This window comes from Phalacrocorax aristotelis, chromosome 1, assembly GCF_949628215.1.
Source record: "Phalacrocorax aristotelis chromosome 1, bGulAri2.1, whole genome shotgun sequence".
NCBI lineage: Eukaryota > Metazoa > Chordata > Aves > Suliformes > Phalacrocoracidae > Phalacrocorax > Phalacrocorax aristotelis.
Window position 1 is genome coordinate 208,300,597 of NC_134276.1, and position 21,874 is coordinate 208,322,470.

General features: G+C 37.0%; 1 protein-coding gene and 1 long non-coding RNA gene across 2 annotated transcripts in view; one reads left to right on the top strand and one right to left on the bottom strand.

Moving 5' to 3' along the window:
• Window positions 1-21,874, bottom strand: part of PCLO (piccolo presynaptic cytomatrix protein) — a 368,745-nt gene that overhangs the window by 56,459 nt on the left and 290,412 nt on the right. The window contains exons 17-21 of the mRNA XM_075081514.1: window positions 18,499-18,592; window positions 12,395-12,466; window positions 9,615-9,795; window positions 8,267-8,461; window positions 6,848-7,030 (exon numbers count right to left, since the gene is read on the bottom strand). Coding sequence (XP_074937615.1) covers window positions 6,848-7,030; window positions 8,267-8,461; window positions 9,615-9,795; window positions 12,395-12,466; window positions 18,499-18,592 — 725 coding nt within the window. The remainder of the gene's footprint in view (window positions 1-6,847; window positions 7,031-8,266; window positions 8,462-9,614; window positions 9,796-12,394; window positions 12,467-18,498; window positions 18,593-21,874) is intronic.
• On the top strand, window positions 8,293-9,821 carry LOC142051863 (uncharacterized). The gene is made up of 2 exons (XR_012658657.1): window positions 8,293-8,333; window positions 9,739-9,821. It is a non-coding gene; the product is annotated as an uncharacterized LOC142051863 (long non-coding RNA).

The following is a 21,874-nucleotide window of genomic DNA, read 5'->3' on the forward strand; positions in this document are numbered from 1 at the left end:
CCTTATGCTTTCTTGGAAAAGAATTTCTGATTCAAGAAAATTCTTGCTAGCACTGACCTCACCTCTTAGCTCAATTTTTTACAATTTATTTTGAAAAACCGTTTTAATTATTATTTGTAGCATGATGTCAGTTGAATGCATCTATGGTAAAAAAATGATTTTGCTTATGCTTTGATTTATGGACCCAGATAGAAAATCAGCTTCTATAACCAAGGAAAACACGTTAAGTCGTGCCTTATTATAAAGAAGGTATCCACTTAGACGCAGAAATACAATTGTCAAAACACATTGGGAAATCCAGTTCTATTTGTAAACCAAACAAGAGGAGGGAAAAATGCTTCTGAGTATACATTTAGGATTTAATTTTGAGACTTTGCTTCTAATTGCTTGAAAACAAGTTGTACTTTATAAGTGGCAGTCTTCTGGCAGAACCTGGGTAACAAAAAAGAGCTGATAGCATCATGCTGTCTTCTCAAAGTGATGCAAGCCCATGGGAGCAGATTAAATCACCAATCTGCTTTGGATACTTATCTGCTGATCAATGGACTGGGCATGTCACACACAGCATCTTCTGGCAGAAGCTTGTCTGCTCTTCACTCTCAGTGCCTTGTGTTTCAAGTGCTCCAACTTTGAACTGCCCGAGGTGCCTGTTTACCTCTTTTTATGAAGGGTTTGTGAGTGCTAAAAGCAAGTGCTGCTCAGGCTTGCTCTGTAAGGTTCTGCAGTGTAAAACCCTGTTGTTGGAACTGCTAGTTCCATCTTTTGTGAACTGGCAACAGACTGGGGGTACATAACTGACTAGTGATCAAATGCATATACCTCAGGTCAGTTCTGACAGTTTCTTATCCACACTCCTCCTCACACTGAACAGTACCTTAGACCATGGTCTCACCCATTTCAGCCACATTTGTATATTAGACATGGCTCTGTTCACACACTGAGAAGTGATATTTTGTGAAGTTTCAACACAACTCTTTGCAGAGCAATTTACCATTTGAAATGAGTAATGGCAGAACAGCGGTCATCTTAAACTGTGGTGATGTCATTTCTTTACCCAGCAAAGCAATTCTCATGAAATAATTTTCTTCCACATGCTCCGTAGGGTTAGGCTACCATCTAATAGACTTTTGAAATAAGAGTTATCAAATGAAGAATCTGAGCAATTTCCTGAAATTACATGTCAGCTTAAAATTGTGGAAGAGTAAATAGCAGGAATAGCCAAAGCAAAATGTGCCAGCCATTAGACTGAAACAAGACTGAAAAGACAGCCTCAGATTATTGCTATCTGCAGTGTGGGGACAAACTGTTCTTGTTTTGATAATGATTCTTGAAAATGGGTTATCTGTAGCAACATGAAGGCCCATATAACTTGGAAATTAAGAGACTACTGAAGCTAGGCATAGAACAGCTTTGGGCAGCAAATTATTTAAAGTGTGAAGGAAACATCCTAAATTATTGTAGGAAATTAAAACATGACATTGCTTATTAAAAGCGTGAAAATGGGTATAGACCTAAAGGGACCCAAATAAGCAGGTATTCAAATCCACAATCATATCCAATCCAAAAGATTTATAGAACCTAGGAATCCATTTCCTTTCATTCCGCATTGGTGCCAATGCCAGTAAATAGAACTTAGTGATAAGCAAAATTCCTGTGATTATAATTTCTTACAGCTAAGTGGATAAAAATTACAGAGTGCTGGCTCAGACCTGTATCATGGATTTTACAGTGGTAGCAATATCTTGGTACATACATCACATCGCATTTCTGTGTAGCTTCAACCTGTTATACTGACACTTAAGTGAACTTCTGTCAAAAGTTGTTGGGCGGGGGAGTTAAAAGCAGGTATGCTGCCTTTTGAACTGAAGTGTTTTAAACCAGAGGTCTTTGAGAGGTGTAAACTGACAGATTCATTTGGGTACAATTTTGAAAATGCTGATGCACAGTCTATCTACTCCAGTTATTCCAGCTAACAGTATTAGCTCTGGTAGTAGGCCACCCTCTAACCAGTAAAATCACTGGATGCACTACTATTTGGAAAGTATTTTAAATTCCCAGAGGTTTGGGGTTGAAATAAACCTTTCTATTATTGAGTGAAAAAAAATATAGGAAAAATAGAAATAGCTGTAGAAATATATTGTTTATGTTACCTTAAATGGTAATTTAACAGGTATGTTTGGGTCTTTAAGTGAAACACACAGTATTTTCTCTAGATCTTTAACATTTGCTAACTAATTCAGGTCAAGAGTATAGCAGTGCTTTTCCCTGGCAGGTTGTTTGATTGTTTGGTTGTTTTTTTAATGTGTGCCAAATAAACGAGGAGGTGCATATGACATCCATCATCACATGATGTTCAAGCAACTGTGTATTGACTTGTAGCTTCTCTCTCATAAGTGTCTGAAAGGAGAGAAAAATGCATAGGACTACAATGACGTTCAGGCTTAAAATCACCTATTTAGCTATTTAAATATCAATTTACTCTTCTCCAAAAATCCTGGGAAGAATGAAAATAATTTTGTAGAAATTCTCTTCTTTGGTCATAAAATAATTTTTTGTTGTTGTTGACAATTCAATATTCTGATGTAATAAAATAATTGCTTTTTTTGTTGTACAATCATTGTACCTAGCACATCTTCCTCTGCAAATAAGGAAAAGCCCATTGAGTTTTACAAATTAAGCAAGTGTGTTAAACACCCAGGCAGAGACCATAGCTCCCTATAATACTGTGTACTTTAAAAAATGACCAGTTATGTAGATAAACACTGACAATATGGTGAACATTTTTCTTTTGTGCTCTGAAATTCTAATTTCACTGGAAACTACACTTTCTGTTCTAGTGAGGCAGAGCTGGTACACCTTCCTACTTCACATGGTTGCTGAAGGGGAATTTTCTTGATCCTTTTCTTATTAAATTTTTTGGAAGCTATTAAAAATAAAGCACATATTTCAGTCTTTTAAAATTATAAACTGGCTTTGGAAAGACTTTTTATATAAAATCAATAAATAATGATATTGCAGATACACCTACTATTTTATATGCATATATCCAGAGAACTGGTAATTATCATCAGAGTATCTCTAAGTGTTCAAATATATGAGGAACTCTAAAATAATTTATTATATTTAAAACATAAGTGACCTACCAAGTAAATTCCATATAATGGAAAGATCCTGCTGTGGGATAAACCACTGACTTAAAAGGAGTTGGACTGATTTACACTGTCTCTAAAACTGACTCATCTGGTGGTTAAACCCTAATACATAGATTTATGTTGAAAGGAATGTGCTTAATTTTCTGTGAATGTGTAATTGGCAATGATTCAGAGTTTTCACAAAAATGAAATCGAATTAACTCAAAACTAGGCACTGCTCTCTCCCTCTGGCTTGGATCCCTTGCAGCTTCTGCCTTCAAAGGGTTGGCTCTGAAATTTTATTTTTCCTCTTTGAGCGGTGTGATGGGAATGCATACTATGCAATTGGTTTCTTTGCAGATCACACTCTTACCTCTCACAGGCAACAAGGAAATTCTACTTCAGGGTTTATTTTTAATTAAATGTTGTAGTTGAATATTGGATTTTACAAAGGTTCTGAACAAAGACCAATGTTTTCTGTTGTAGCGTCACCTTAATTTTAAAAGATTATTTGAAATACATTTTTTACTTTTTAAAATGAATCCAGAAATAGTTTAGTCCAATAAACTTAAACTGATGCAAGTCCTTCGCATTCACAAAATATAATAAGTATACCATGGGTGCTGGTTTTGTTTATGAGTTCCTTTTTACTTCTTATCAGACATACAATTAATAACTGACAAAATACTTCTAATAGAAAAGGTCCTAGAAGTCAGAAGTAGAGAAAGATTTCTGTGGGGCATTCTAAGAATGACTGAGGGCTCTTGTTTTGTTCTGGGGTTTGTTTTTCTTTCAAATGCCAATTCAATTCAAGAAAAAAAAAAAGCTTTTGAGGGACTAATTTAAAGGAGGAAACTATTTCTGAGTGTTCTTTGAGGTAGAGGAGGACTGATGATCAGTAACAGAGTAGAATTTTTCCCATTACCCTTGTGGAAATCTTGCTAGATTGCTACTTCCTTGTGTGCTTGGGCTAAAAAAACCCAAAGAGTTATTCTAAAAGGTACTGTTCTCTGATAAACTCACAGAGAAACAACGGTGATGATAATAATAATAATAATAATGCTGTGGATTATCTGTAATGGCTTCTTTAATGAAGGGCTTTGACATTTAGTGACAAAAAATTACTAACTTGCCAAGATGACTGTTCCAGTCCATAAAACCAGTTGATAACAGGTTCTTTTCCAGGTGCCAGTAAAGAAGGCTGTAATGGGGTGGGTACTGCAATCATGCAGCATCCTTGTAGGAATGGACTTGCAAACTGATGATGCCCTAATATTCATTGTTCACAACAGTCTTAACTTTTAGAATTTTTGAACCATGGGGAAACCTTTCCTTCCTTCATGTCCTCTCCCTCCCACAAAGAACTCCATAAATTGAAAGCTGTTTTGAGTATCTTTGGGGCTTTTTCTATTCAAGGTCATAGTCTTTTCTTGTTTTACTTACATAGTCCACAAAACTGCAATTAACTAATCTTGCTTTTTGTTCCTGCTGAAATGCATGAGATCCATTAACATCAAAATGGTAAGTGTTGGCCAACCTCATATGAATAAGTAAGGACAAACTAGTCTTGGTACAATAAGATGAAGCCAAAACTTCTCGCACACCTGAAACCAGACTTATAAACTTAGTATAGGTGACCATGCATTGTGTATATGTCAGAAATAAAAAGACAAAAGTACCATGTCTCTTCAGAGTAACTCTAACCTCACTTATAAATTAATGATATATATTAATGTGGGATCTTATTCCCATAACTCTCTCTGATGCTTCTAATATTGCTGAGCCAAACGCATATTGATACATATTCTTTTGCAATTTTATAAGTAAAGAAGCTAGCATAATAGTTCAGTGTCAAGCATACTTGAAGCCAACAGCCTAGCTATTTCCTTATTTTAAAAGTGTTTGCAAACCCTGATTCAACCTCATATCACAAACACACAGAATCACAGATTGGAAGGGACAAAGTTTTTAGTATTGTTTGTCTATGCCAAAAGGCAACACAGGACTAAAAGTATTTATCATAAATCTCTATAGACAGGAGACCTCAAAAGATCATAAGAGTTTAGAATTAGAATAGAATAGAATAGAATAGAATAGAATAGAATAGAATAGAATAGAATAGAATAGAATAGAATAGAATAGAATAATTTCAGTTGGAAGGGACTCACAGTGATGATCTAGTCCAACTGCCTGACCAATTCAGGGCTGACCAAAAGTTAGAGCATGTTGTTAAGGGCATTGTCCAAATGCTTCTTAAACACTGGCAGCATTGGGGCATCGACCACCTCTCTAGGAAGCCTGCTCTTGGTAAAGAAATGCTTCCTAATGTCCAGCCTAAACCTTCGCTGACATAGTGTTGAACCATTCCCACAAGTCTTATCACTGGATACCAGGGAGATCAGCACCTCCATCTCTGTTTCCCCTCCTCAGGATGCTGTAAAGAGCAATAAGGTGCCCCTCAGCTTCCTTTTCTCCAAGCTAGACAAACCCAAAGTCCTTAGCCACTCCTCATAGGACACTCCTTCCAGAATTAGATGGCTGTGGTATACATCCCAGGAATAGGAGGGGCCTTTCAGTCATGATGCCTGAACTGGTACCGTGATATCCTCTGGCTTCTGCCTTAACTGAGTGTATGGAGTTGAGCTGTAGAGTAAGACAATATGTGTGTGGGTGGATACACACATGTTTGTAGACAGATATCTTTATAGAAGAGTTCTTAAGGCTCGCATAAGAACCAACTTCTTAATTCTGAATACAATGTTTAAAATTGTTTGTAAAATTTGCCCTTGTTAATTAGCTGTGTTAACATCACACTAGTGCTCTTAATAAGTTGTTGTCTTTGGGGTATATTGTTTGAAGTATCATTCCCTCTTTCTCTCCTCTAACCTACTCAGCCAGACTGTATTGTCCACAGTATGCAATGGTGTTGACAGAAAACCTTCAATGAGTCATGAAAGCTTGGGCAGGGATTACAGCACAAGAGAAGATGTGGGAGTCCAGCTTGTAAATTTATTGGGATTATCCCTCAGATTCCATGAAAATAAGTGAAATATTCCAGAAGTCAAAAGAACAGTGCTAACTTGAACCAATCGGGATCCTGGCTCTTTATTTGTCATGAGGGTATAAATTGATGATATGTGGTATTTAGGTTTGATGTACAGGTACCTACATGTAGAAGATAATTTCTTAAGAGGCTGATAGGAAAGTTATCAAGAGATTGAGCTATACATGGATCAAAACTCCGTTCCTTTCCACTGGTGGTCTGAAAAATTATCTATGCTAATGACTTTTGACATAAAAACTACGTTGGGAGAGGACAAAGAAATCATTAATGTCCCAATTTGAATTCCACAAACAGAAATGTACAATTACGTTTTTGTCACAGTATAAGAAATGTTCAGGCATGCTTAGACAGACCAAGTTGGATGCATGCTTTTTATTAGGCAACAACATGATTAAAGCTACACCATTTTTCAACAGAAGTCTAAGTCCTCCAGTGGAATGGAAGTGCACATTTGTTGTTTTTAATGTTTCTTAGCAGTTTTCCATTATCAATTTATGCGCTGATGTGGAAAAATCAAGCAGATTTCTTGATTCATGTTAACATTTACAGCACTTAATGGAGGGGTAAATAATTAAATATTGCAATGAATTAGTAGACATGGCAAGAAGTATTTGGGATGTGGTTGGTTTCTTAACCATGTCTTTCTGCTCACCTCCTTCAGGCTTGACTGGTCCATCAGACATCACTTTCCTGAGGGCTAGTTGGCTTTGGTCTTTGTTGTCATTGGCTGGTGGAGGCAGATTGTCAGACTGAGTTCTTTGAATAGGGAGGACTCCTGCTATGCTGTGTCTGTGCTGCTTCCTGGCATGATTAGACTGACCGCTTTTATGTGCTGCTGTGGCAGTGTGGGTGAAATGGAAACCCAGAGTATGTATCCTCAGATGGAACCAGCTTAAATGTTATTCATGCAAACAGAAGTGTTCTTTTCTGTATTTAAATAAGTAGTGTTTTCAAACACCAAAGAGACACCACATGCACAGCATTAAAGAGTATTAAAACTGGCTGTTTCTTTATTAATGATGGTGAAAAGGGAAATAATTTTCCCCCAGCTTTTGCATTATATCATGGTAAGTTTATGGCATAACAACAAATCCTGAAGACAAACACAATGATTCCACAGTCAGAGAATTTTAATTTGCCATCAACTAAACCCTCAACTAGCAACCAGATACTGGTCTGACGTATACTCTGGAGAGCAAGCCTTCTGAATGGAAAAGTTTTAATATATTAATCTATTTATAGTTGTCAGATGAAATCTATCTTGACCCTTAATCAATCCACGGCACAAAAATTACTAGAAAAATTGAACTGACTATGACACCTGACTTAGCTCTCAATGCTCTTTGGATTTGCTAACTTGATAACACTGTTGAAATCTGATGTTGTAAATGTCTTTGTGTTTAATGATTTTGCATTTAATGTGTTTAATGTTTTTTAATGTTGCTGTCCTGCTCATCACTAAAATGATTTTACTTGAGAGTTGCCATATATTTCCTTTCAAAAAACAGTTCGATATTTACAGTCATGTTTCAAAAATAGAAATCTCATCCATGTAGTTAAAAAACTTTCTTCTTTAACTTTAAATCTTCTTTTGTGTATATAGTACTGTCCTTCCTGACTACTACTTATAGATATATCTTGTTATTAAACTGCTCTACGTACTTGTTGCGTGCAACTTGAAGAGCTGGCAGTTGTATCTCTGCAGGTTTTGATTATTTCATTGGTAGTTATTTAGTGACATCAAAACACCACCACACAATTTAATTCTCTGTGAGTCATGCACAACCATGGAACATCACGGACCATGAGTGAAGGGACTGATGGAGAAACAGCCAGTTTCACTGCAGTCTATATAAATTAAAATAAATAAATAAATAAAAGACTTCTAAATACAAGAGTATAGTGTAATTATATGTATTCACATACAGGCACACAAAGAAAGACATTGAACAGAGTGAGCACAGTGTGCCAAGAACAGAAAAAAAACAGCCGAAAAGGGAAGGACAGCAGGGAAAAAGGCAACAGATGAACATTAAGCTGCCATGCTGAGGAATTTATTTGCGTCTTTTACTTGGTTGAAGGCGAAGCTGTTGGACAGCTGCTTCAGCAGCGGCGATGGCTGCCCCAGCATCTTCAAGGTGAGTCTGAGTGACGCTGGTTTTGCTTTGGCTGCGAGATGGACCGTGAGAGCGTAGATGTCCTTCAGAGGAAGATTTGGAGCTCCCTGGACTGCTGTGGGATTTCTCAATGGTGGGCACCTGCATGTCTACCAAGAAAATGAAGAAGCACAACTGTTGCATTTATTAAAAACAATTTAATTTTCATTCTCTTGACTGGCCTTTCTAGCTGCATTCCAGAACAAGGAATAAAGATTAAGCTGTGCAGTGCCATTCAAAGTCTCAGGATATATCATGATTAGGAAGCTCTTATGAAACACCATTTCCTAGTTTCCCACTGTTCCCTAGCTCAGGGAATAATTGATTTAATATTGGGTTTCTACCACCTGTGAATTATGCCTCCTGTGCTGGTTCACACTGGTGGAATGACAGGGTAAAGACTAATTTGTTTTCCACTTTCTATTTCTCTAGTATTTAGAGACTACCTAGCACCACTTACACCAGTACTGAATATTTAGCTAATGCATGCAGTTTTATTTTGATGAATGCCCCATTCAAAACCATAGCCTAACTAACAATAGCTTCTATACTAACCTCTAATTTAGAGATGGATCTTATACAGACACCAGTCCCTAGCAAAACTTCACACAGAGACATGAAGAGGAGATGGAGCAGAGTCTTATCGCTCTGAGACTCTCATTTGAATGCTATTTGGGATGGCATTTGCTTTGATATGACATACACTGTGTTTAAGTGAGCCACTGACTACTTAGTATCAAAAATAAAAGTAGAGACAAATTTCTTGGAGCAGGAGACACTGAGACCAATTCTGCTTTTGTAAACACTAGTATAATTCTACTGTATCAGCGCCACCAATTTCCAGTACAATTGAGATATGCCATAGTTCGCTATCATTGACTGGAAATGCATATGCATCATTATAGCATAACTTTTATTCTAGAAAAGATTAATGTGACATTTCCAGAAGATAAAATGCCATAGAATATTTACAGAACATGAAAATTAGAAAGGTAAATATTAAAAGGGCACAGAAACTATAGTAGATGTGCAAAGCACACGGAGCTTGTAAGCTGCTGTTTTAAGGACACAGTTACTCAGTACGCTGACTGGTACTGATCAAGCCAAATTAAGTCTTCGATCCAATGAATTAATCAGAGAGATGAATACTTTTTAAATAGAAATGTATACAAACTTCACAGCAGTAACTTTATTTTTCTCTTAGAACTCCTGCATCGGAAAGGTTTTCCCATCATCTGGTCAGGCGCACTAAGTCATTCCTACCCTTGGAGGGGTCCGGGAAAATTCCATGACTTCTGCTTTTGATGACAGATGGTTTTGGAGATTGCTGGCTACTCTGTCCAGAATGAGATTTCCCGTGATCAATGTTTTCACTCTGTTCTTTCAGAGGGTACCACCGAGGAGTGTTGTCAAGCTGAGAGACACTCGATAACTCAATCAAGACCTATAAATAAATCAAAGCACAATACATGGCCTGTATCTGATCTGTTAATGATTGTGTACAGTGGAAGAGTCTACAGTTGTGTTACCAGAGGTTGCAATCAAATATAAGAAGTTACGGATATACGACTGTGTGCTGACAGATTCAGGACTCTGCATATGCTCTGACCTTGCCTGATAGAAGCCAGCTATGACCCCAAAGGCACATTTGGTGCATATTGATGTGTCTGAACTAATAAGTCTTCTCAACAGGACCTCAGTAAGGACTACAAACTTAGACATAGCTCAATACCAAGATAACTAGAGAGTTTAAAGGGTAGCTTGTGAGGACTAGCTTGAAAGCTAGAGTAGAAAGACATCTAGTCGTTCTGCCTCTGTATAGACATATCCTAATAGAAGTATCGGGCAGTGTTATTTTCTCCTTTTTGTCAGTGTTAGTAAAGGGGCAAATAATTTGATATTTGTTTTTCATAAGGTCTTCAATAACATGAGACTGGTGTTTGCTGATCCTTTTAAAAAATCCACATATACAGAATTCATGACAAAAAGAAAAGAATAGGGATACCTTTGCACTTCACTAAAATAGTAGAATTCAGTAGGCCATTTAGGCCTCAAAAATGGACTGGAAAAAAGAAGGGAGATGAAATGGCAATGTGGAAATGAAACGAGCAACTTGTCTAAAAAAACCCCATTGTAGCTAAAATCTGCTCTGGGCCACCTGCATTGCTAGCAGGAGTTTTGTGAAATTTCTTTTTTTAAAAAAAGTAAAAGAATATGAGCATTGAGACCAATAAAGACCCTTCCTTCCTTAATGGTCTTGGAGCTGAGAGGGCCAAGAGATGTAACAGACTAAAGAATCATCACAGAGTCATGAATCTGTGGACAAAAATGGCCTTGCCTTTGGCTTTAAGGTGAGAGGGTTAATACTAATATCAGGTAGGGAAATTTTAGAAGTGCTAGACAAATAAAGCATGCAGTTACCCCAGGGAATGATGCCTTTGTCAGTTTAAGACCTTAAATGAAAGAAAGCCTCTTCAAGGTGAGGGATGGGAGTCCCTTCACAGCTCATGGTTTTCTAGAATGTTAAAAGCCTTTTTTCTTTCAGCTTCATGGGTTGTATATGACCTGGCTTGGTCTGTCTGGTTAGGTCTATACTTAATCTGAACAGATTAACTAGTTAGCATGCTCCCTGGTGTGGTTTTTGGTTATGGGTTTGGGAATGACTTGGAGGACATCATGGCTGAAGATTGTTCCCGGTAGGCATTATAGGCTAGGGAGTCTGCTTTGTAGAATAGGAGGGTTCACATTCCATAGACGTGAACCACGATGTGCCACTTGCCATCTGGGGCACGCAAGTGGTGCTGGCCCTATTCAAACAAGTCCGTAGGGCACAATTTGGATTATGTTATGGTGCAGGATTCCTGTGGACACCCTGGTCTTGAAATACACTGGGTACTCTTTTCTGTTCCTTTTTCCATGAAGGACTGTTTTCATATGTAAGTCTGAATAATTTAATAAATAAAATAGTTATAGAGGTTGAAAATATTTGAAGGCAAAAGTTTAAATCTTCCTGTAGAAGCAGCTGCTGGAGCATCCGTTTTCTAAATGTCATAAATAACAATGATGTAAATATTCAGCAAAGCCCTGCATTTGGACAAACATGCTGAACTCAACAAGAATACTGACACAGTATGCAGGAAATAAGTAATCATGTAGTTGCGTCCTGTACATTTATTTTAGTAATTGTTCAAAGAGTGACACTGATTGCTCAGTTTTGTAATTACACAAAGGGGAACTGGAGCTGAACTGAGTGGCTTTTTTTGTGAAATTCAAATGCAGAATGAGAAAAGATACTCTGAGTTACTCTGTATATGAGTGATCAATTTTCCTGGGCTTTTGTTTCTAATTATAATCCTCTTTTGTAATAACATTTTTAATTACTTTTTGACATCATAGTTATTGCTGGTAATTCTGTATTAAACATACATATGCTTGTTTATTTGCTTTTAAAAGAGAAAGCATACTTTTTCCCATTATCACTCATTTTGTTTATTATTTAGTTACAAGATTTTGCCTTCAGCCATTCTTTGGCAATGGTATTACTACTTTGTAGTGTTAAAAATTAGACCTTGATCAACAACACCAAATTACTCACACTTGCAGATACTTGTGCTTGTACTAAATGATGGTTTGATTGCAGAATTTAATCCTTTAAGCATTTACAAAGACTGATACCTCCTCAGCCTTCCCATATTATGTTAAAATCAAGGCAGACAGTTTATCAGTCACACAAGACTTCCCCATTCAGTCATTGTGAAGGCTGTTACTATCACCAGCTCAAAAAACCCATTTTAATTTTCAGTGAAGTAACATTGTGTTGAGTCCTAAATGAACTTGTTGAGATAAAGGGAAGGTATCTTTCATGTGCAAATGAAAGAAATCATGACTATTTGTTATGAAGTCAGCAATAAAACTGTGATGTAACAAAGGTTTTACTTAACAAGTGTACCATACCTTGAAAGCAAACAGGCTCCAAATACCAACATGCAGTTAATCAGCTTTCTAACTAGTCAGGGCTAGAGAGGAGGAAATAAGATACTCACTTCACCAAGGAAGTCATTCGAGGAAAATCTATCATAATCCCAGACAGTCACTTCCAGTGTTTTCTTTTTCAGCTGCAATTTAAGTCAAAGGATAATTAACTGCATTGCCGTCATAAACTTCAGAACAAGTCATTATGGAGGTTTCTATTCAGTATCTCCCCTCCTTGTATGCTTTTTCAGAGTGACAACTAAGCAGCTTTTGTCCTCCCTTTAACACAGAGAAAATAATTTGGGGCTATCATTTGTTATCAAGACAAATGGGCGTGTGCTTGGCCCTATTTAGGGCCTATTTCCACAAGTTGTTTTTGACGGGAAGTGTGTCCACTACAAGAGCCAAACTGATTTTTAAAGCCCCATTTTTTGTAGTCGTGCAGCTTTTCTCACCACGAGATCTGAGTTGTCTGAATTCTGACATTTGCCTAAAGTGCATTTAATGTGAATTTCAAATGTATTATTTAAAACACCCTATTTACACAATCTCACCTATGAAGACCAGGCTTTAATACCCCTGCAGATCAGGGACTCTGCAAGTGATCCAGACATGCAGGACAAGTTGTACTGTTAGGTACTAATGACAGCCATCAAACCCCGTTATCTGCAGATCTTGTTAAGCATGATACCTGTGTCAAGCACTCTTCCTATAGGCTACAGGTAAGAGACAAATAAGTCTTTTTATATGACAAGATAGTGCAAGACAAAGAAGCTGTTGACCAAAGCAGTTGACCTTATTGGAAAGATTGACTTGACTGTCTTTTCAGGGGTCTGTGCGGACAGGTGGGGAGCGGATTGATTACTGGTGGTGTATGCTGGGGCAAAAGGCTAGCAGGTGGCTGGAGACGCAGCAATAAATTCATGTGGCTTGAAAGAGAGAAGGACAAAATTCTGGGGGATGGGATATCTGCAAAGTCAGGCTGAGAAGTTGTAAGTGAAGACTTTGTTGGACACTTCTAAGCATTACTAAGGAAAACAGGACTCTCTTCACATACTCGAATAAAAGAGGTCAGAACCAGAAATCTTATGTGATAATTGAGGTCATCATCCTAAGAGAAGCAAAGTGTCACTCATTGCTCCGACTAATAATTGGCTGCTTGGGACAAACGGACATCAAAGGATCAAGTCATCGTTCAAAATCAGAAGCTATACCATTTACTGTACATATCATATATATATATTCAAGAAAAGCACTGTTTTCTAGTTACCTCCACTGCTCCTTGGATTAATGCAACACAGATTGAGACAGTTCTTAATAACTTTAAATTGCCTTTAAATGATAATTTCACCTTATTATTAGGTATTCGGAATATCTTCTGCTCTCAGCTAACTTTAGAAAAATGAGCAAATTTGCAAAGCAAAAAGTCTTTGAAAATTGAGTTTAAATGGGCATATTCTGGAAAATCCACAGAAAGGGGAATTGTACTGTTTTTAGCATCAACAACATATTCTTTAAGCAGGCAACCACATGACCTGAAAGCTAAGATTAAAAAAAAAAAGAAATATTTGAGAACAATTCTTTACTCTTTCTCTGTTTTATTCCTACACAATTAGGCAACATTCTTCTTAAACATCCTTTAAAAAAATATCCTGCACAAATTAAGGAAAAAGTTGAACAAAGATACTTTCTTTTGAACATCCCTTACAAAATAGCTGTATAGCTGATTTCCTTAACTGAATAAAATTCCTTTTCTTTGCTGTTCCAAGACAGTATTGAAAATGCAATGTGAAAAATAACCTGAAAAAATGAATTGAGCAGCCACTGGTCCACGTTACTTTTAGCTTCCTGGATAATATAATTTTCTGCTAGATGTTATATTAAGTATATGTATTTTTACCCTTTAAAAAGAGCAATAGCATAAATATTTTTCAGAAATGTATTGTCTCAGTTGTTGCTATTTTGGGAGGACATGTCATCTTATTTCAGGTGACAACTGTGCAAGGACAGAGAGAGGAATGTATAGGTCCAGGAAAGGAAAAAAAAACCCAAAGATTTCAAGGATTTTTGGTGGAAAAGGAAAAATAGAGAAGATTTTCAAGTACTGCAACCCTACTTTGCTAGCTTCTTTGCATTAGTATGATAATAAAACTGTGCTGAAAACTTGCAGTACTCCACATTTCTTTGAGATATCTATTTTAAGCCTCTTAGTTTAATAAAGCTTTTATAAAATATTACAACAATGAAAAACCATCAAAAGAACTTTATTAGGCAGAGTGCATGAAATGAGTTTCAAAGAGGAGGAAAATTTGCTTTTCTGAGGATATATTTATGTACCACTATTGAGGGCACAGAACACTCAATGGCTAGTGATTTTAGAAACTGCCATTATACCATCACAGCAAAGTAGGGTTCTGCCTAATGTAATCCAGTTTTAGGTCATGAAGCCAGAAGTTCACACCCCCATCAGGAATTTAACAGACAGCAATACTGAAATGGGCTGCAGAAACCCACTCTCCATCTGATAGTGAGTTTCTGCAAGTGGGTAAGGTATCAACAGGAAAATGACAGAGTGTCCCTAAAAGAAGGAAAGCAGTTTACACATGTTGTGAACCTTATCTGAGTTCCAAGCATATTATGAATAAAGTGTTACTGAGCCACAATTAATTTCAGGCTTTGCCTTGTGGAAAAATTAAAACTAAAAAAATAAATAAAAACTTAAAAATAAAAACCTACCTAAAGGCATATTACTGCATGTGAACTCCAGGTAGCTTTAGGCTGCTGTGGCAATCATCATTTAAAGAAAATAAAGGAATATGGAGAAACAGCCAATGTGAATATTTTATCTTATGGAAGACATAACAAACACCACACACGCAGAAGTGTCTGTTTCTTGTTTCAAATATCTGGAGAGCACCAGGTGTTGTCACAGATAATGCAGGTCTGTGTAACCAAATATGCATTACTTGAAATATGTAATACATATTCCTTGAAAATCTCATATAACTCATGACTAGAGGAAACAAATATTTTTAATGCAGTTTGTTTTTCTCCTATGCTGAAAGTAAATTCCCGTAATTACTTCAGAAATAATATAAAAGATTGCAGTCTGAGTTAGGATATTTGGTGAGTAGAAATGAAGGTGGTGTATTAGATTGCATGTTATACTTATTTGTGTTCATATTAATATTTAACACTTCATTGTACGCTTCTCTATATTGCTGTACTTCAGTACGTGGGAGGACAAAAAGACTTTTGCTACCTCACTCAGAAACTTACTTTCTCTCGTCCACGATATTAAGTAAGATTTAGGTACCAACACTTTGCTGATTCATGAGAAAGCTTTTCTTACTTTTGGAAGTAAGTCATACGCTCCTTCATTACTCAAGGATTTTGAAAATATTACTCTTTCTAAATATATTACCTGCAATTCAAGGACAAGAGCTATAGCAAGAGCTATTCCCTTTAATGAATTACATCCATCATTTAAGGAAATACTTTTATCTGCTTTCTGACAAGTAAGAAATTGAGGCAAACAAAGCGACACCTTATATTGTGGTAATATATTATACCAACGGCCTGACCAGCAGCAGAACTTACATCTTTTACCATCTTCTCCTTAAATCATTCTAATGCTTTCTTTCATGCTCTGAGTAGGTATTTGACTTGAGTTAGCAATTATTATACAGTATTTGTAATGTGTGTACTCGGACTTCCTCTCAAACTGTAATTATCTCCACTTTATTACTTAACAAAAACCTTAAATTACTAAATATTCACAGTTTAATTTATTTTTTCTCCAACTGTCAAAGTAGAATTTGCTACATGATAAAACTAATCATTCCGACCTTGAAAAAGTCTGTTTCATTTCAAAGAGTGATCTATTTCCCATAATTATTTTCACTTTAATTTCAGCTAGGTTATGAAATAAAAAAGGAAAATGAAAAATTGTACATCCAGCTAAAGTCTAGACAGTGACGTTAAAAGGACTATATTAGGAAATATTTAATAACACTTATTTGCTGTCAGCAAGCAACCCATGCTTTGATGGAGGGAAAGGAAATGTTTCTTTGAAGAAAAAATATTTACAAAGATTCATGAATTTGTGTTAGGGTTTGACTGCTAACTCTGTACAACTTAGTGTACGATGCAGTTTTGCTTGGTGATCAGAACACTCATTCCCAGTCTATCATTATTATTGTCTTGTACTTCTCTTCATATTCCTAACTATTTTGAAATATCCATTCGTGAGGGTTATGAGTACAAACAATATACTATTGCATGCTGATAGTTCTTCAAACTGTAGAGGGTACTCATCATCAGCACAGAATTATTTGGTGATTTAGAAATGTCCTTTACTGTGTATTCCTTAAGTCAGGACACTTAATTTTATAGGAGAAGAATCACTCACACCTGTACCTGAATACTAGATACAAGACATGGAAAGGTGTGGAAGGCAACACTACTCCCTGCACACACTTCTATGTGACAAGAGGACAAAAAACCCAACATACATGGTTCTCAGACGAAGCTTACACACTTATAATGATGAGCACTGCATAACAGTCTCAGAGGAAGGGAAAAGGCGGAGATTTACAAATAGAAAGCAAAGGTTCCAAGAACTAAATATGTGTCCTAAAGGCAAATTTCATCAAATAATGGTCACAAAACTGACATAAAAGATATTAGATTTTCTGATATTAAAATCTCTGTCCAATAAATCCTAGACTAAGATCATTAACCAATTTAAAAACACCAAACAGCCACTGAATGTTCAACACCCAAGCCCTCTTAATTACAGCTCTGTGAAATGTCACAGCAGAACCTGAAAGCAAGTTAAGCAAACTGAAGAGTCTTTCATAAATGGAAAGCTCAGTTTGGAAATACTGCTAAGGCTTACTAAATCTTTCACAAAACCCCAAAGACCTAGTGTTTATAATGCAGCTAGATGAACATCAAAGGCCTTTTCTTCTGATGCTTGCATTGTCAATGACCTACCATTCATGCAATTCTACACGAAACAGCATGTAAAACCCATCAAACCATAATCACTACATATAACAGGGTACCTCTGAAGTAGATCTGAGCTATTGCCTGTTAAGTTCAGATGTGTAGATTGCATAAGCAACCACATCGGTGCCTCTGTGGGAAAGGTTTTGCTCCATGCAAAAGTGAGTATCTTAATCTATGTCCCTCTCAATGAACAAGAAGAATGAATAATCAATTTTTAAGTTAGGAAGTTAATACTGAGGTCTTGGCGTCATGTTGGGAAGTATATTAAAAGCATTGGGAAATAATTTCTCTGAAGAGTCTGATTATTCTGGGCTTTTGTTAAGAAGTACTGAAAGATTAGGTGGCCTTGAAAAATGAAGTTGAAAGTATCAAGAATAAAACACTAAGAAAGGTGAAAAGAATTGGGACTGTGCACAAATCCATTATTCTATAAAATATACCTCATAATTTAAACAAATGGACTGATCACAACTTTGCTCATTATGCCTTTTTCCAATGGCAAAAAGTCCCTTTAAAAGGGGAGATGGAGAAAAAGAGGACTCAGATGCTACATTCTGCCTCAGTTAACGCTATAGGTCAGTTAGAGTTAGGAAGCCACCAAGAAACACAGAAGACTTCCACAGACCTCTTCCCCAGAGGTGAGATAACAAGGAAATTAAATATCTTCTACATTTTTTTTTCAGATGATTCATAATTGAAGTCCATTGCTGTACATTGCTGCTAAACCTAAAAAAGGATCTCTACATGTTATAAATATTTTTGAAAAAGAAAATGGTAGGACCTCTATTTTGTGTGAGCTTGCATGACTTTTGGAATGAAGAGTGACAGTGATTTCTGTATCTACTTCAGAAACTTGACTTAATTTATTCCCAACCTGTATTCCACTATCATTTTTTAAATTGCCACATCTGTACTTATGACATGATTATGAGTGTAATCCCCACAAATTACCATTTTTATGAGTAGAAGGGCAAGAAGAGAGTATTGATATAGTAAGCTTTAGCAGAGGCAAGAAAATAGTTCCAAATTTCCCCTAGAATTATCAAGATTTTACAGGGGTTCACAGAATTGCCAGTACCATTGCTCCCTTTACAGTAAGCACTGCAGACCATACAAATACCGAAGCAGCAAATTGCACTGAACAGTACTACCAGTCACGCACCTGCTCCATGGAGATATTTTTATAAATGACCGTCTGATTCCACTCAGGATTCAAGCTTTTCTGTACGTACTTAGTTCTCCGCTTGTACTCAGCACTGAATTTGAACAAAGGAAGGAAACATTACATTAGCAATCTTTTGTTTCTTTCAGTTCTAATGCAAAAAAAACACCCACAAACCAAAAACCAGAAAAAGAAAAGAACTGCATCCCTCATTTCTGCAACAACTCAGGCTTACAGAAGGACAGCCCTTGGGTTTTTCATTAGCATGCTTTCCTGATGTCATCTTTTAAAACATCTTCTTCTGACTCTTCAGCAGGCTAGCTCTGCCTACAACCGTTTCAACATAAAGAGTCAGTCCGGACACGCACATATGCTTTGTTCTTTCATTGTAGGTGTTGGGCTCTGATTATAAATTAATGTGATGCAATGATTTCTTTTTCAAGACCATCCTCCTATTAGCATGCTAAAGTAGCATGAATCCATTATATTTATAGGTTACAGTCTCTAATTAGAGTGTCATCTTACAAGCACATTTAATGAATGCCATGGGGTAGCTAACATCCTGTTAATGATAGAAACAATAATTTCTTATTGATCCTGTTCTCTGCCTATACCCCTAATTGTACTGGAAATAAACATAAAAGTGCATTGTGCTTATGATTGTTTTTATCAATAGCCAAGATTAAAAAGTTTGGCTGTATAATCTCTTTTTAAAAAGAATCAGTAGTGCTTTCTATTGTACTTTGCATATCCTGAGTACAGAGAAAGCAATATACTAACCTTTAACATAACATGGATTTATCTACCTCTGCAAGCTTTGATGTCAGATTTGCTTCCATTCCAATTTTAATTTAATATAGATTTTAATGGACATCTCAAAAGAGGTGGGTAGGAGAGCATGAGAAGCTTTTAGTACTTTGAAAACCCAACAAGATATAAGGTAAAGAACCTCTTTTTGCCAGTTTGCAAGTCAACTGCCCTTTGTCTTCTGTTTGTGCCTCCCATACATTAAAAGACTTAAGTGCTACATCTATTACTGAATCAAATGTGCTCAGGGCTGTTCTCCAGCACCAAGGCCAAATGCCACAGAATGACCTGTATTTGCCCCGTTAAACTCTCTTCTGGTTCCCTTACATTAATTTTTGATAATGTGCTGTTCTCCTGATTCTCACTTTTGACTTTTGATTGAACTGTATTTTGGTTCACACTGTGGCATGGGCTCAGAGCTGAAGAACTAGATTCCTTTCATATGAGATTAACGCAGAACATGCACTCCAGGGGCTCTTTTAATCAGCTAGTTACTAATGGTGTACCATGCACGGTACCAGAGTGGAGCAGAGCTGAATTTAGTTTATGTGAAAGACGCATGTGTTTTACTGACACATAGGTGTCAATGTTGGGTCTTCAGCACCAGTAGTTTCACTCTGCAAACTCGATTCTACTGTGCAATGCTCCCCTCTAATTATCATGGAGTGTGCAATGGTCTTACTCTCCAAAAGGCGGTGGCTATATCCAAGCTGCCTACTAGACTGATATATTTTAATGAAAGGGACTTGCAGTTATGTTTGTTCTTGCATTTTTCTCTATTTGTTCTATGCAGTTCCATTTATCTTCTCGCAAAACATGCTATCCACTGTCTTCCAGTTTATTGAAAAGTCTCAAGGGCACTGGAACCCTGAAACAAAGTGTCTGTTCACCTCTACTTATGAGAAGAAAGCAGCAGCTGCCCACAGTTCAATCAGTCCTGTCAACCACAGCATACAGTGGTATATTTGGGGGGGGGGAATTTTTTTTTTCTTTTATATCAGTAAGGAAGGGATGTATTAAAATCTAGGGGAACCAAGAACATATGAAGAAACTTACACAATGTTATTTCTTTGCATGTCTTGGAAGAAAAGCTGAGATACAAAATGAAAACTAGATTTTGATGGCAAATCCTATTCAGTAATGCATTTAAAATTTTTAAGCACCTCAGTAGCCTTCTTTTCCCAGTCTCAGATCTGAGAAAAGCATCCCCATCACTCAAAGTATTAATGAGATTTGACTGACCCATAAGGAGACAAGGGACATGGGCAAGTGACAGCTGGGCTGGCAGCATCTCTCTCCCTCTCTCTCTGGGCTCACAGTACTCCTCAAATTGTCTATTCTAATCAACTATTAACGAAATATTAACCTATCCAAACTCCCCCTATGCCTGGAATAACCCGCTTACTTCTTACCTTAACTAAGCCAGGATAGTGTTATACGGCTTGGGCCTGTCTAAATGTCATATGATCTACTGGTTTTGAGGAACTGATATACTTCCATCTTTTTGAAGAGAGTAGGAAAGGACCCTTTGTGAACTCAGCCAAGAAAATGATACCAAGACATTCCCTTTCCCTTCCTGGATTTCCTTTTGCAATATTACAACTTCATCACCTTTACAAAGTTTCTGATTCTTTTCCAGAATATGTGAGAAGGTGATTCATGCAGTGCTGAGTTTTGGAGTTGGCCGTGACAAAAGGTAACTGTGTTGTTAACACAGTAACTCTGGAGTATTTCCATCGATGTCCAAAGAGTACCTGGATCTACACTGGCAAGGGCTGTGTTAGCCCACATTCATGAAACTTATGGTCTGGGTCTGTTGCAGAAGGAAGCAGGACACCTTGACCACTTCTAAGGAGGTGCAATACCCAGGTTAAGCTGGATGACAGCTGAAGGTTTCTAGACCTCTGAAGGGAAGGATCCGGCAAGTACATTAAGTTCATACCACCAATACAACTTCACCCAACAATTGTGATTAACAGATGGAGATGTTTTATTAAAATGCAGTCATTAAACTAGTCTATACCTAGCATGGAATAATTTCCACTTGAAATTCACAGAGTATGCTGCGTGAAAAGACACAACCTGCATTACTCTTTTCTTTACTGTTTCTCTAGGCTTCTCTAATTATAGTTTATTAATGTATAACGCATTTGAAAGTACAATGAAGAAAGTACAACAGAATAACTACAAAGAATAACTACAAAGAATAACTACAAAGAATAGGTAGAAATAAGATGGAGACTCCCTTTTTACACGGAGTCCCATGGAGAGGACAAGGTGGGATGGACACAAGTTGCTCTTGGGGAGATTCCGATTGGACACGAAAGGAAAATTTTTCACACTGAGGACAGTCACCATTGGAATAATCTCCCCAGGGAAGGGGTTGACTCGGCCACATTGGACACTTTCAAGATTCGGCTGGACAGGGTGCTGGGCCATCTTGTCTAGACTGTGCTCTTCCTAGAAAGGTTGGACTAGATGATCCCTGAGGTCCCTTCCAACCTGGGATTCTGGGATTCTGTGAACTGCATATAAAATGTGGCATTTAAACACATTAAATAATTTTATT